General features: G+C 43.4%; 1 protein-coding gene across 4 annotated transcripts in view; it reads right to left on the reverse strand.

Moving 5' to 3' along the window:
- LOC110507480 (RNA-binding protein Nova-1) overlaps positions 1-14,900 on the reverse strand; it is a 58,903-nt gene that overhangs the window by 14,354 nt on the left and 29,649 nt on the right. For all 4 annotated transcript variants that reach the window (XM_021587497.2, XM_036965363.1, XM_021587496.2 and 1 more), the window contains one exon: positions 11,405-11,571. In XM_021587497.2, coding sequence (XP_021443172.1) covers positions 11,405-11,571 — 167 coding nt within the window. The remainder of the gene's footprint in view (positions 1-11,404; positions 11,572-14,900) is intronic.

Consider the following 14,900-nt stretch of genomic DNA (forward strand, 5'->3'; position numbering starts at 1 on the left):
AAGAAAAGAGATAACCAAGATAAGAACTTGAAATAGCCCAGAACAATGGAGAAGGACGTAAGATAACCAACAAAGAGTGAAAATATGGAATATATGTTAGAAATACCTGACAGAGAGAGAAAAAGAGAGCGAATCGAGCTTGATATAGAGGGGGCTAGTTAAAAGGGGGAAAAAAGCACAAGGGGGGGGGGGGGATACACTCAAGATATTTTTTTATGGCGTAACATAGGGGAAAAATAAGAGTGAGTTGTTTTTACTCCTTCGACCAAACATTATAACATTGACAGAGAGAGTAGTTTCTGGAAAGAAAGGGAGAGAGAAAGAGTGTATTTTGTCTCTTTGTTTCCGAGCTGTGAATCTGTGGTTATAAAGAGGCTCCTGGTGAAAAGCATCTACTCCCAGGGGTCAGTGTTACCATGGAAACACAGCTCCAGCATTCAAGGGGTACTGAAAGGGAGTCGAAGCGATGCGTAGCAACTAGACCCCCCCCCCCCCACCAAATTCACACATACACACTCAACAATTCTCCATACAACTATGTGTATACTATGTACTGTATTAACAGTATACATTCTCACATAAACACCCATATTGAAACATATTCACGCATTCACTATCCTTTGTCTTACAACTTTAGAGAAAAGCTGCCAGCTGGGCAGAGAGTAAGGAGGGGGGGGATGCTTTTTTTTCTTAATAAGTACAGTACTTGATATGTACTTGATAAGGACCACAAATGATTTATGATCGTTAAATGTACTGTAGTGGTATTTTGAACGAGGGTCGTTTTGCACCAAAGCAAGTCACACAATGTTCTGAGTAAACCTACTCGGTAAGGATGATACATGAGAGGAGTTTCTGTTCTAAAGTCTCACAGGGTTACCTACAATATGTCCTTATCATACAACGTGGAAACGGTTACAAAACTAGTCTTTCAATATATTTGACAAAAATAGGTAAAGAAAAGCAAGTGAGTGTTGGTTGGTTGGAGGACAAGGCAAAGAAAGGAAGGAACAAAGAGAGCGACGTTTGTGTGTGTGTGTGTGTGTGTGTGTGTGTGTGTGTGTGTGTGTGTGTGTGTACAGGGGAAGTATGGGGCTAGTAATTGGCATGGACTCCATGTTTCTCCTTTTGTGTGGCTGGATTTGATCTTTACACGTTCTCAATGTTTGCTGCAGTCCTCCATCCATAAACATTTCTTTACAGAGGCCCTGCTGTAACCTTGATTCTGTAGCCTTGCTGGCTGTGGTACATTGCAGTGAATTTACATAGAAATGGGAAATTAACAGAAGGCAGGGACAGAGGGAGATCAAGACTTGACTTCAAACTATTAAACATCCAATATTATTCTGTGTTTGTAGTCAAATATTTTATTCACATATTTATTTGTGACAGCAATGAAGATTCACCATGCATTGGAATTGAGGGATTATTTTTGGTTTCATTTTTTTTTGTTAAATTAAAAAAACACATTGATTGGTCCCCATATGGATAAGTGCCATCTAAATTGGTCTTGGCTCATCCAGTTTCTCACAACCAATTTTTCACAACATTCCCCCTAATTTTCATACAACGTGTGTGGTTCAGTGTTGAGGCAGAAACGTTTCCCTCTTTTTTGTTCAAAGCACACATTAGAGACGCGGCTCAAAACAACTGAGTGAGCGAGAGAACGAGGAAAGACTCTCCTAAGAATCCTTTTCATCTTCTACATTGCATATATACATGCACACACACACACGCACGCACACGCACGCACGCACACACACACACACACACACACACACACAGATTTTGCATGTTGTTGGATTGGACGTGTAATGATTCAGATGGGACTTGAATCCTTAAGATTAGAAGAAGCAGTGGAATAAATAGCTGAATAGGGTGATGTATAAAACCCATCACTGCTAATGATGAGTCTCAAGGACCACATTCAGCTCTTCAATATTTGATAGATATTCAAACTTGTATTTGTCTTTCTCTCATAAATCCTTTACCCCACATGCACTGTTTCTAAAGCATTATTTTTTTTTTCTTGGTCGCCGTCGAGTTTCCCTCGCCATGTCATGGGCGGCCATTTTAATCTAAAATAATCGTCCTCATCCCCGAGAGTTATAGCTGACTTTCATTTTTTTTATTTTTATAAAGGCAAGAACATTTGGCCTGTGCGTCGGAGCAAGCTGCTGATTAAAATGTAGGCTCTTTAGCGTGGGGTAAGAATAGAGCAACGTCGACAGATACGCCGGGCTAATTCTGCTGAATGTGTGTCTAATGTTCAGGCAGTCTGACAATGAAGCCTCCTTCCTCTTCGTTCAAAGACAGAGAGCTAGACAGAGAGAGAGAGAGAGAGAGAGCGAAAGAGAGAGGGGGGGAGTTGTGAAGGAGGAGATTGAGAGGATAGCGGGAGGGGTGAGAGAGAAAGCGAAGATGAGAGAGACCTGCTGCCGTTTCATCAGCCGTGGCTAGTCATTCATTATGTACTGTGTGTGTGTGTGTGTGTGTGTGTGGGGGGGGGGGGGGGCTGCGCTGATGGGGAGCAGGGATAATAGGGATGGGGTGTGCTGAGGCATGGAAATATGTCAGAACCAGCTTTTGGAGATAACATGAAAACAAAACAAACATACCCCAAATGTTAACAAGGCCAACATCAATCAAAGAGATAAAACAGTGTCATTTGCCCGGCAGCCGCCGTCTCCGTCATAGAAACCGCTTCTTTTTTGGTTCCAGGTTTCCATCACGCCCATAGCTTGACAGAATGTATTGCTGTAGCAGTACTACACACCCACTGTTCATCACCCCCTCTCCTGGTTTCTCGCACCATGCGCAGGGATACTGAGAGGCTCAGCTCATGTCTTCTCTATGTCACGGGCTGAGGCTCACCCTAAACCTCCCACAGCACTGTTTCAGCAAGGAGCCCGAAGGGCGTTATTGTTTGTGGACGCCAGAACCCCACCCCACCCTTCTCTACCCTCCCCAGCCCCCGGTTACGTACGTGTGGGGACACGGAGCAACTGTTGCCCTCTGTTGCCCTCTGTCCATCCCATGGATGTGGTATGATCCGTGAGCAGGGGGCTGTTTGTACTTTGAAGTCTTAAGCACTAGACTTTAGGTTAATCGCCTGTCTCCTGATCCCCGGGCTTAGCCGCTCCTCTCTGCCTCGTCTGCCTTTCAGTGTGTGGATCTCTCTCCGAGGCTGGGGGGAAAAAACCCTGGTTAAAAATAACACAGAAGCATCACACTGCAGCCGACCAGCCGCTCCGCTCCAAAGGTTGACAAGAAGGGTCCCGAGTGATGGACCTTATCCCCGCCCGCCCGCCGCGCACGCACCATCCAAATCAAATTATGAAATGAAAGAAGAATGCGTGCCTAGAACGAGCGCTGTGGCACGCACTCTGGGCCGCTAGCCTGGTGTAACAATTGTAATTTTTCTTGAAATATATATATATTTTTTTTTTGTGGCCGTAAGGATTAACTCTGGTGGTCATCTCAACCCCTCCCTTTCTCAGTAATGTTAATCCGCTCATTCTCCCTCCATTTCACTGCCTATCACACTAAGAAAGCTGCATTTAGACACGCTAGTGATATGAAAGGAGTGTGTGACTTTTCTTTCTTTCTGATGCTATGGCCAAACACAATAGGGTGGAACTGACATCTAAACAGAGAGATACCGTATTTGAGGGGAGGACTTAAAGTGGAACTCGCAGTGTTTTAACTACTTTGCAGACATGAAACAGACAAACATAACATTAGTCAAAAATAACAAATTCACAGTTTATGCTTCAAACCAACTGTATAAGAGGTTGAGATAATAGATGGATGCAGTTCAATGCATTATTAATATAATTCACCAATACATTTCTTGGTAAGCCAAAGAATATTGCTATCCAGGCTGTAAATCACAGCTGGCCTGAAACATTGTTTGCTGCCTTCACCCATTCGGGATTCACTGTTTCAGTTTCAATGAATCAATATTTTGAAAAAATACAAATGACTGTAACTAAGTCTGGGAATGTCAATAAAACCAAAACTAGCAAGGGCAATGATCAAACGTCAGTCATAAAGTAGCTAATGGGCTAGCGCACATGTGTCAAGGCCCGATACACAAGCGAGTAGGATACACAAGCGAGTATAAATCAGTCAACAGTTGAGTCATCAACTAAGTACAGCTTGATGCGCTCGGGTCCCGTTTACAGCGCGCCGCAGAGGGAAAGTGTGCAGACACACGTCACAGTCCTAGCTAGGCTAATAAAAATGTCGCAGTCAGGCTTCGGTTTTTAAAGCTCGACAATTAATGTCCAAAAACCCACGCAAAGGGGAACAATGTAAGCCAATAACTGCAACATTTGAGCAGTAGCCTAGTAGCCAAACTGCATTGCATTTTGAGTGTAACATACAGCTATCAACCACAATGGTGATCCATGCAGTGCAACATTTTTTTATTATTTTTTAAACACGTTACAGTACATGTTTAAATGTTACAACGACCTACAGCTATGTATTGTTGTTTGGCGTTATTAAACACTTTTTGACGAGGGTCGCAGCTGATTATGAACATCTGCAAGCATAGCAGCAAAGGCTGGACAAATAGTATGTATCTCTTTTGTTTAAAAATGTTAAAATGCTATACACAGCATCCTATGTAGAGTAAGTGGGCATGATAAAGGGCCACATCTTCTCAAGTTAAACAATGGCCAGCGAATTTGTTGTATTTGTTTCAATATGAGACTAACGTTAACTAGCTAGCAAACCGATGGGAGGAGTGTGGTGAGTGACCAACTTTTCCCCCTTTATATAATTTTCGGTGGCTATAACTAAAGATTCAGATGTCATTTGGTTAGCTATCAAAGAAATGTCAATGCTGACCTTGAACGACTGTTATCCACAGTTAGCATATCTCTTAGTTCTTAATCAAATGTATTTGGCATCAATCAAATAGGCAGGCAGGCAGGAAAGTTCCCATTCAGTTGTCAAAACTTGGGTTGGGACATGCACTGACAACCAAGCTGCAGGAGGAGGAGCAGGCCAGTATTCCCCATCCTTTATCAGAGCAATTTTGATGATCAACTAGCAAAAAACGTTTTAGAGAGTTTATCTAATGTTCCCTCATTAGATTTTTAAGCTCATCTCGCTCTGGTTAGCATTAGTTATTGATATTGTTGTTGTTAATGTGGATAAGCAACTGAGGGAGAGATAGCTGTAGCCTTTCATCGTTGTTTGATCAATAGGACTGTGAAGTTCGCAAATGTAAGAGGACTCCCTTGGGTATTTGCAGAAATCCATTCAAGTCTATTTTGTGGCTTTTGGTGAATATGTTCTAATGATCTAAAGTCACACTGTGGCTACTGCCTGTAAACACACAGTTCAGTTCAAAGTGAATGATGGCAGACCCGTGTGGCAAATGGTTTATTTTCATTATAGGCCTACTGTAGCTCAAATTGGCTATGGCGCACCGGTCTGCGTAGACTCCGTTCCTGAACAAGACAGATGTTTTTTGGAGGGTTTATTTTTAGTGCAGTGTCTATTAATTGTCCAAACGCACGGTCGCATTCCCACTCTATAGTGCTATAGAATTTTCACAAGTGCCTTACTATACGCCATTCCCAAACATTCTATGAATTTACGAAACTGTGAAAATGACCACATCTAAGTGCTCGCTTGTCAGAAAATGTTTTTTATTTTTTAAAGTGTCATATTCTCCCAGGGGGTATATAGTAACTGCCCCTGAACAAGGCAGTTAACCCACTGTTCCCTGGTAGGCCTTCATTGTAAATAGGAATTTGTTCTTAACTGACTTGCCTAGTTATATAAAGATTAAATAAAAAAATATGAACAGATTCTAATAAGATTTCATGTTGCTAAAATGCTGTCAGTTCCATTTGAACCGTATTAAAAAAGCAGTGCATTCCATATGGATTGTGATCTAAAATAGGATCTTAAATGTTTTGGGTCAGTATATTCACATATACCATAATGTATAGTACATGAACATATGCACGTGTGTTGCAAACACACACAAGCTCACACGCACACACGCCCATACACACATATAACAGCAACTTTGCTCAGAGTCGTGGCTGGCTCTGATCCCAAACCTGAGTCCTAGATCATGCATTAAGTGACCTCATGAGGCCTGCCATCTAACAAGTGCTGATGAGGCCCAAAATAGCCTGTCCTTGTGGGGCTGAGGTGGGGCCACGTCCATCCGAGGAGCCTCAGTGTGCTGCTGAGCCGGGCCTCCGGGCCGCTCTGCCAGGACGTGTTCACTCACAGACCTTAACACACTGTGACAACATGGAGCGGTGAAGAGAGAGAGAGAGAGAGAGAGGACCGAGAGGAAGACCTTCTCCTTCCCACTCCAATGGAAACAGGGCTGATGCTGTGTTCAGGCTTTTAGCCTTGGAAGTACCATTCAGCCTTAAGTAATACAACACCACTGTCCACTTAGCCCTCTCAAGGCTTTCATTAACAGAAGACTCCTGAGCTGCGGCACGGCTGATAGAGAATTTTAAGTCACTAGGGAATGGCAGTGTGTTCTGAGATAGGCTGGGAAGACCATGTCAAACACTATCCAACCAGAGGAGGCGATGGATGGCATGCTCAGAAATGTTGGCGGCCACAATCTTATCGGATTGTTTTTACAGACATCCCTTGTCACAGTGGATTACAATAACTCAGGACATTGGTGTGCCGCTGGGTAGGAATTTTTCTCACGCATATTTAATAAAAGGGGACCAGTAATGAATTGTTCTAGTATCCATGGCAACTGCTGACCTCCATCCTCCATCTTGGTCCCATTCCCGGTCCAAGCCTTGCAGACAGATATCGTGCATTACATTGGGGCTACACATGTATTTATCTTATTTTTTTAAGAATTTGAAATACAAACCATACGCATTCAAACAGCATACAGACGCACGCAAACATCAATTACATGACACCTGCCCAGACCCACCTGCTCACACCCCTATCCCCAGCGCCCGCATCACTCTCCGCCACATTGCCTCAAACTGCACCATGTTGTTTCTCTCCGTCGCCCACGCACTTTCAACATTTAGTTAATAAATAAAACATTTGAACTTTCCATTCTGTTAACGATGGAGGATTGGATGATTTCCAGTTTTGAAGTATATGTTTTGGCTACACATTTAAAATACTGGACATATCACATACACACATACAAATACTACCTTAACACCAGATATGTTAGCTTTGCTTCCACAGAAGCCTGATCTAAACCTGATCTAAGATTCCTCTCCACACATACTGTAAAGCAGCAAATGGATAAACTTGTATTTCAAAAACACGAAACACTCTCCTTCAAATGACCTTTCCCTCCCAGATACACACACGCATGGAAGCACGCTCACACACACATCCATACACACAGTGGCACATTTGTCCTTTCTTCCTAAGAGATTTAACCCAACATTAGCGGGTGCATATCCTTGTCAAGACAACAAATATCTTGTTGTGCCTCTCTCTACCGGCTTCCCTAGGAATGGGATCGATACTTGCCGGAGGAAGTGACCTTTTCCTGAGCCAGCTGATGAACGTGAAGGTTAAAAATGGCATAAAATATTTTCTGCTGGCAATCGGTCCTCCTGAGACAAGGCTGGAGAGGGAGAGGGGGCGGTTGGAATTGCTCTGTCTTTATTTTTTTCATGCGTTATAGCAATTTTCCTGATGTCGCTTTTAATTTAGGAGACGAACGGCCAACGCTGCTTGCGCCAGGCACGGCTGCATGGATTAGCCGGCGCTGTGTGCTGTTCCAATGAGTGCAGTTATTAGATTCAGGATGCTGGTTAATGAAATAGACTGGGCTTGGTGGTGTTGCGGAGGGAAGGGTGGGCTGAAACGGCGCAGCCACTTAAAGCAATCACTTATGTCTTTCCAATGGAGAACAACCTCTGCGTTACTACAGGGTTAGGGATCATTTTAAGAGTTGAGCTTTACGGTTCTTTTAAGAGATGAGACGAAAGACCGATCGTTTACTGCGTAGGATCTTCTTGGTCGCTTACATGTTCATTTTCTGAGCCGTTGAGAATATAAATGGTATTGTTTCTGTGACCGACCTGAATAAAATCCACATTTCAATTTGAAACGAAATCACTGAAGCACAATTCCTTGTAATTGACCACAAAACCTCAGTTATATCAGATGATCATCACGGAAACCAGATAATATTTTACATTATTCAGGAGTTGCTAGGGTCATGCTGTGAGGGAGGGCTCATGTTGTATGGGAAGCGATTGTTTATACTGTGCAGAGTCACTCAACTATGAAACTATTTATGTATCACAACAAATAGCCCTCTACACACATGGTGTGCTAGTCACAACTACAATGCATGTTTGTGTCCGATGGTGGAGCATGACGTATTTTTGGGAGAAATTCCAATACCATATCCCACTTTTCCACTCACTCACAGCTAACTCAAAGTTAACCTGACTCCTGATTTCCTTTGCATTAATGGGCTACTTCCTGTGTGGACAGGGCAATAACAGGAAGTAGGAAGCAGGTGTTCCAGCATGGGGTGAAAGGTCACAGGAAACTGAGGTTGGCCAGAGGAAATCACTGGAGGGAGGATTCTGAAAACATTTGAGACCAAAGGCAGCAGGGCACAGTGCAAAGTTGACACAACTTCACTGTCATCATGCTATTTTAGACATCACAGTCTCGCCATAGTGGGCTGTGGTTGCCTTGAAATGTCAGATCAGATCAACGTTAGCTAGCACAACAATGCTATTTAGCATTTCAGCTAAACTAGTCATGTATTAGCCTAGGTATCAGTTTGAATGTCGCTCCATGTTAAGTGAGATTCAGTGTCGGTGGGTGTGAATGTGTTTTGTGCTTGCCTGTCTGTCTGTCCTGAGTAATTTGATTGAGTTAGGCGTTAGCTTTTATTTTTTGTAAGCTGCCTGTGCTCCTGCCTGTCCTGTCTCCATTTGGCTAGTGGATATTAGCGGCTGTACCTCACAGAGAGCCAGGCTGGCAGCTGTTGCTTAACATGACTTTACATCTGATCTTACATCTCTCACTCACTCCGCTCCCTAGGGTGACCAACAACGAGACACATGCCACGACAGCCGTGCTCGTGACAACAACCACGTTGAAACAATAACCACACACACAACCAAAATAAGCCCTCAAAGCGCATGCGTTGGGCCTTTGGGTTGAGTATGGAAGTCCATTCATCAAATGAAACCAGACTATTGGGAGTTTGAAGAAGAGCTTACATTACTAATAGTCCAGCAATCGACAGGCTACACTGTCTGTCTGTAATTCAAACACAGAATCCTTCCATACACCACTCTCAAACTCATTATTATTAATAGTAAAAGAGAGGCACGGGAATTATTTCTGTCTAAAATAACTGCCCTTTATCTGATGCCATAGGAGCTGTTCTTTTTCCAGCCCTGCCATCAATCCATCGTTGGATTGATCCAAGTTCACTCCAAGTTCACTCAAAAGCTTAACGGAACGATTCACCCATTTTGGAATGTTATTTTGTTTTAGTGTATCTCTGAGTGATGTTCTATCAATTCCCGGGGTCATTTCATGTTTTCATGGTCATCTGAGCTAATTGAAACTGATGCACAGAAATACAGCTGGTGTGACGAGTTGTGCAAAGGAGATGCACAAAAGAACTTACAACATTCAAAATGAGTGCATCTTTCCTTTAAATACTGGTTTGTGTATCCGCGTGCATCAGTTTCGATATGTACTGTAGGTGCGTGTGTTCCTAGGAAACAGTATGTGTGTGTGTGAGAGTGTGTGTGTGTGCGTGCGTGCATGCATGCGTGCCTGTATAATGTGTGTGTAAGTGTATATTATGCATAAATTCCTGACTATATCCGAACTGCAAAGTGTCCACTCTGCAGTAGCTTTTTCCCAAGTGGACTATTCTTTGCCCAGCAGAGAGGTGTGTAACTCGTCTGATAACTCCTACAATTACACACATTAATAATCAGGCTGGCCGCGCGGCAGGAGAGGGAGCAGGCCGTGTTGTGTTCCACGAATTTAGGTTATGGCCTCCCGTCACTGAGTCTGCTCAGTAAGCACAGAAGGGACAACGCCATGAGGGATGAGCATGGCCGAAAACACAGCACAGATACCAGAGAAGAACTCAAGTTCTGAATTATTAATACCCAACATGTGCTCTTTGTCCTAAAGGGTAATTTAATTAACGGGACGATAAATAGATGAGCAGGGTCAATGTTGCAGATGAAAACAATGCAGGTCCTCCCCGAACGATCAATGGAGTGCAATCATCAAGTGGCCAGAAGTGATAATCATTTAAAGAGATTGGGAGGGGGAATCATTGGCTTGCCTAATTGAGCCTGTTCTGTGTTGGTATGAACTGGTGGACTCTGAAAGGCCAAACAACAGAGTTCTATATGAAAAAAATACAGTGACAATTCTTCTTGTAATTTTCATTCGATGGTTCCACTACGGTTGATTTTCGAGGAAGTGGAAGCTGGAGAGGGTGATGGAAAGAGCAAATCATCTGGATAAAATGTCGCAGCACAAATGAGCTGAAAGTCTCAGCCCTGATGTGGATTTTGGAGGATGGCCTTTGCCACTTCTAACACCTCATCTATGTGTTTTAGCTGGACGACACTTATGAGCCACACTTCCTCTGCGGTGCTGGGGGAGCTTCCTTCCAGACCCTGGCCTGTGTGATAGCCGGTGACAGGTTGAGGGTAGTGAGGCTAGCGACCCGTGGTTAATGTCACATGTGTGGCTTTAAGGGGGCCTATCTGGAAGAGCAAGAAACCCCACACCCCAGCCTCCGTGTCCTGTCTGAGTGGATTATATCACAGCCGGAGGATGTCTCTTTCTGTCTGTTAACATGGAAGCCGGGAACACTCCCTCCCTGCATCGAGCCTCGTGCAGACACAAAATCAGAGCTTGGCCACAAACTCACACTGCAATGATTTATTAGATTGGGCCTTCTTCGAAAGACAAATAATAATGACTTCCACTCCTTGTTGTGAGATGGTAGCTGCCAACACACAGACAATGGAGTGAGGCTATATAGAAACTAATGACTGGGATTAGAATCATCCATTTTGGGCTGACTAGCTCAGGGGTCAACATTTTGGCTCAGCTACTCTCCTCCATAATGGTTCAGTCTAGGATTGTCAGTTTGCTAAGTCACGCTCATACCTACCTACCCAACACACACCTACAACCAGACGTGCACGTGCACACGCACACAGGCACTTTCATTGCCTCAGTTGGCATAAAATAGGTTACAAAAACACATGGGACAATCCCTTTTACATTCACTATACACTCTCAGGTTGAACTCTCATTTAGTCCAGGGAGAGAATGTAGTCTCGGTCTCAACACCAGACGGTCTTGAGAGAAAAAAGGCAGGGGTTGGGATCATGGTAATGGGCTTCACCTGTTTTATGCGGTCAGGGTTGACGGTAGTCTGTGGCTGCAGTACGCTGACCGGTTCTGATTTCTGGGTGCTCTGCGGCATCTCCCGCACCTTCTCAGCGATGAAGTTATGGACTCCATTCAGAGCCTCCACTGTCCCCTGGATCAGACACACCCGCTCTGTCGTGCCTGGAGAACAGACGGAAACACATACAGAACATGACTTACTAACTTAAAGATTTTGGCTCCTATAAGGAGCTTTGGTTGTTGACAAATACATATAGAACATATGCAATATTAATTACTGGTAATGTACTCTCATTACCCATCAAGCATCTTCAGAAAATGTCATTTTATGAGTATGTGTAGGCCTAATCAAACATATAAAAAAAAAACAGAATGTGTATTTCTTTAATGTCCAGTGATTCCCTCTTTTCCCAAATTTCAAAAGTTTCACTTCTGGTCTTTCCCAAGATGGCGGCCAACATAGGAATTGTGTGATAATATTTGCCACGTCGTAAAATACAACCCTGTAATTTCTAAATACAGTCTTATGCAATGACCCAATTTCATTTTTTTCCTATTTCAGTTTCCTGACTTCACATCTCCCATCTGTGAAAGTAACATCAGTAACGCCTGGTCAAATGCCACCAGTAAAGTCATACAGGGTCAGAAGGATGAATACAGCCTGGTTACAGATCTGTTTTGTACTGTTTTGCCAACTCCTATTGTCATTGTCATACCAAAAGTATCATACAGGAGTTGTGTATACGTCACAAACAGATCTGGGACCAGGCTAGGATGAAAATACTCAATTGACTAGAGGCATGCCTAAATGAAGTCCATGACTATTATACTACGGTGTGTCAGGTCATTTGAAATGTACACAGTGATGATATACCTAAATGAAGCCTGTTAGGCAGCATGAATACTACTGAGTAATTAACATCACCCAAGGTCAAAGTGCGCTTACAGTAATACAGCAGATTAAGGATCTATGTCATGCTCTATGCACTAGTCCTATATTTCTACAGTATATATACATATATATATATATATATATATATACAGTGGGGAGAACAAGTATTTGATACACTGCCGATTTTGCAGGTTTTCCTACTTACAAAGCATGTAGAGGTCTGTAATTTTTATCATAGGTACACTTCAACTGTGAGAGACGGAATCTACCAACCAGTAAGAATTCCGGCTCCCACAGACCTGTTAGTTTTCTTTAAGAAGCCCTCCTGTTCTCCACTCATTACCTGTATTAACTGCACCTGTTTGAACTCGTTACCTGTATAAAAGACACCTGTCCACACATTCAATCAAACAGACTGCAACCTCTCCACAATGGCCAAGACCAGAGAGCTGTGTAAGGACATCTGGGATAAAATTGTAGACCTGCACAAGGCTGGGATGGGCTACAGGACAATTGGCAAGCAGCTTGGTGAGAAAGCAACAACTGTTGGCACAATTATTAGAAAATGGAAGAAGTTTAAGAGGATGGTCAATCACCCTCGGTCTGGGGCTCCATGCAAGATCTCACCTCGTGGGGCATCAATGATCATGAGGAAGGTGAGGGATCAGCCCAGAACTACACGGCAGGACCTGGTCAATGACCTGAAGAGAGCTGGGACCAGCGCACGCAAGGTCCCCCTGCTCAAGCCAGCGCATGTCCAGGCCTGTTTAAAGTTAGCCAATGACCATCTGGATGATCCAGATGAGGAATGGGAGAAGATCATGTTGTCTGATGAGAGAAAAAGAGAGCTTTTTGGTCTAAACTCCACTCGCCGTGTTTGGAGGAAGAAGAAGGATGAGTACAACCCCAAGAACACCATCCCAACCGTGAAGCATGGAGGTGGAAACATCATTATTTGGGGATGCTTTTCTGCAAAGGGGACAGGACGACTGCACCGTATTGAGGGGAGGATGGATGGGCCCATGTATCGCGAGATCTTGGCCAACAACCTCCTTCCCTCAGTAAGAGCATTGAAGATGGTTCGTGGCTGGGTCTTCCAGCATGACAACGACCCAAAACACACAGCCAGGGCAACTAAGGAGGTCCTGCAGTGGCCTAGCCAGTCTCCAGACCTAAACCCAATACAAAATCTTTGGAGGGAGCTGAAAGTCCGTATTGCCCAGCGACAGCCCCGAAACCTGAAGGATCTGAAGAAGGTCTGTATGGAGGAGTGGGTCAAAATCCCTGCTGCAGTGTGTGCAAACCTGGTCAAGAACTACAGGAAACGTATGATCTCTGTAATTGCAAACAAAGGTTTCTGTACCAAATATTAAGTTCTGCTTTTCTGATGTATCAAATACTTATGTCATGCAATAAAATGCTAAATAATTACTTAAAAATCATACAATGTGATTTTCTGGATTTTTGTTTTAGATTCCGTCTCTCACGGTTGAAGTGTACCTATGATAAAAAAATTACAGGCAATTACAGACATGCTTTGTAAGTAGGAAAACCTGCAAAATCGGCAGTGTATCAAATACTTGTTCTCCCCACTGTATACACACAGTGGCTGGTGAAACTATTCACCCCCTTGGCATTTTTCCTATTTTGTTGCCCTACAACCTGGAATTAAAATAGAATTTTTTTTTGGGGGGGGGGGGGGGGGGTTGTATCATTTGATTTACACAACATGCTTACCACTTTAAAAATGCTAAATATGTTTTATTGGGAAACAAACAAGAACTAATATAAAAAAAACTGAAAACTTGAACTATTCACCCCCCCAAAGTCAATACTTTGTAGAGACACCTTTTGCAGCAATTACAGCTGCAAGTCTCTTGGGGTATGTCTCTATAAGCTTGGCACATCTAGCCACTGGGATTTTTGCAAGGGGGATGAATACTTTTGCAAGGCACTGTACTAGCAACCCATCTGCTACATTCATTATCAACCATTTGGCTTCACTATTGCATGTCTACAACCATGATTAGCAGGGAGAAAAACATGTTTAAAACGTCCACATGGCCACATCTGTTCAGTGTTACACTGTGCTGCGATCCCATGACAGGATGAAGTTGTGAACGCAGCTGAAACAACAGTCACACGGCTATGGAGTGTCTTGTTGTTCAGAGAATGGCCTACAGGACATAATGACTAGTGTTGGACAGGGAGTCTACTGAAAGACTTCATATTGCAACTAATTCAATAGTAACACGAGTCATTGACTGGTCTGACATTGGAGTGTCCCTCAGGAGGGGAATTGGACAATAAAAGGATTTATTTACAATGTCGACCTCTGCATTACCAGTACTATACAGTAAGCACTTCATTTTTAGGTCCAGATTCTATCAGCCTTGCTACAGACCTTGGTTAATTATCTTCCTCTACTGCCTTTATCAGTTGCATTGGCGCCATGCATCCAAGACCAACACAACTTCTCTCTATGTAAATATATTATCACCGTTCTCTCAGAACATGTGTGTTTAGACCATGAAAGGAAAGCAACCCGCCTAAAAGCCCTCATACCGTGGCAGAAACTAGGGCAGTCCCAAACCGAGCC

The sequence above is a fragment of the Oncorhynchus mykiss genome, chromosome 27, assembly GCF_013265735.2.
Source record: "Oncorhynchus mykiss isolate Arlee chromosome 27, USDA_OmykA_1.1, whole genome shotgun sequence".
Taxonomy (NCBI): Eukaryota; Metazoa; Chordata; class Actinopteri; order Salmoniformes; family Salmonidae; genus Oncorhynchus; species Oncorhynchus mykiss.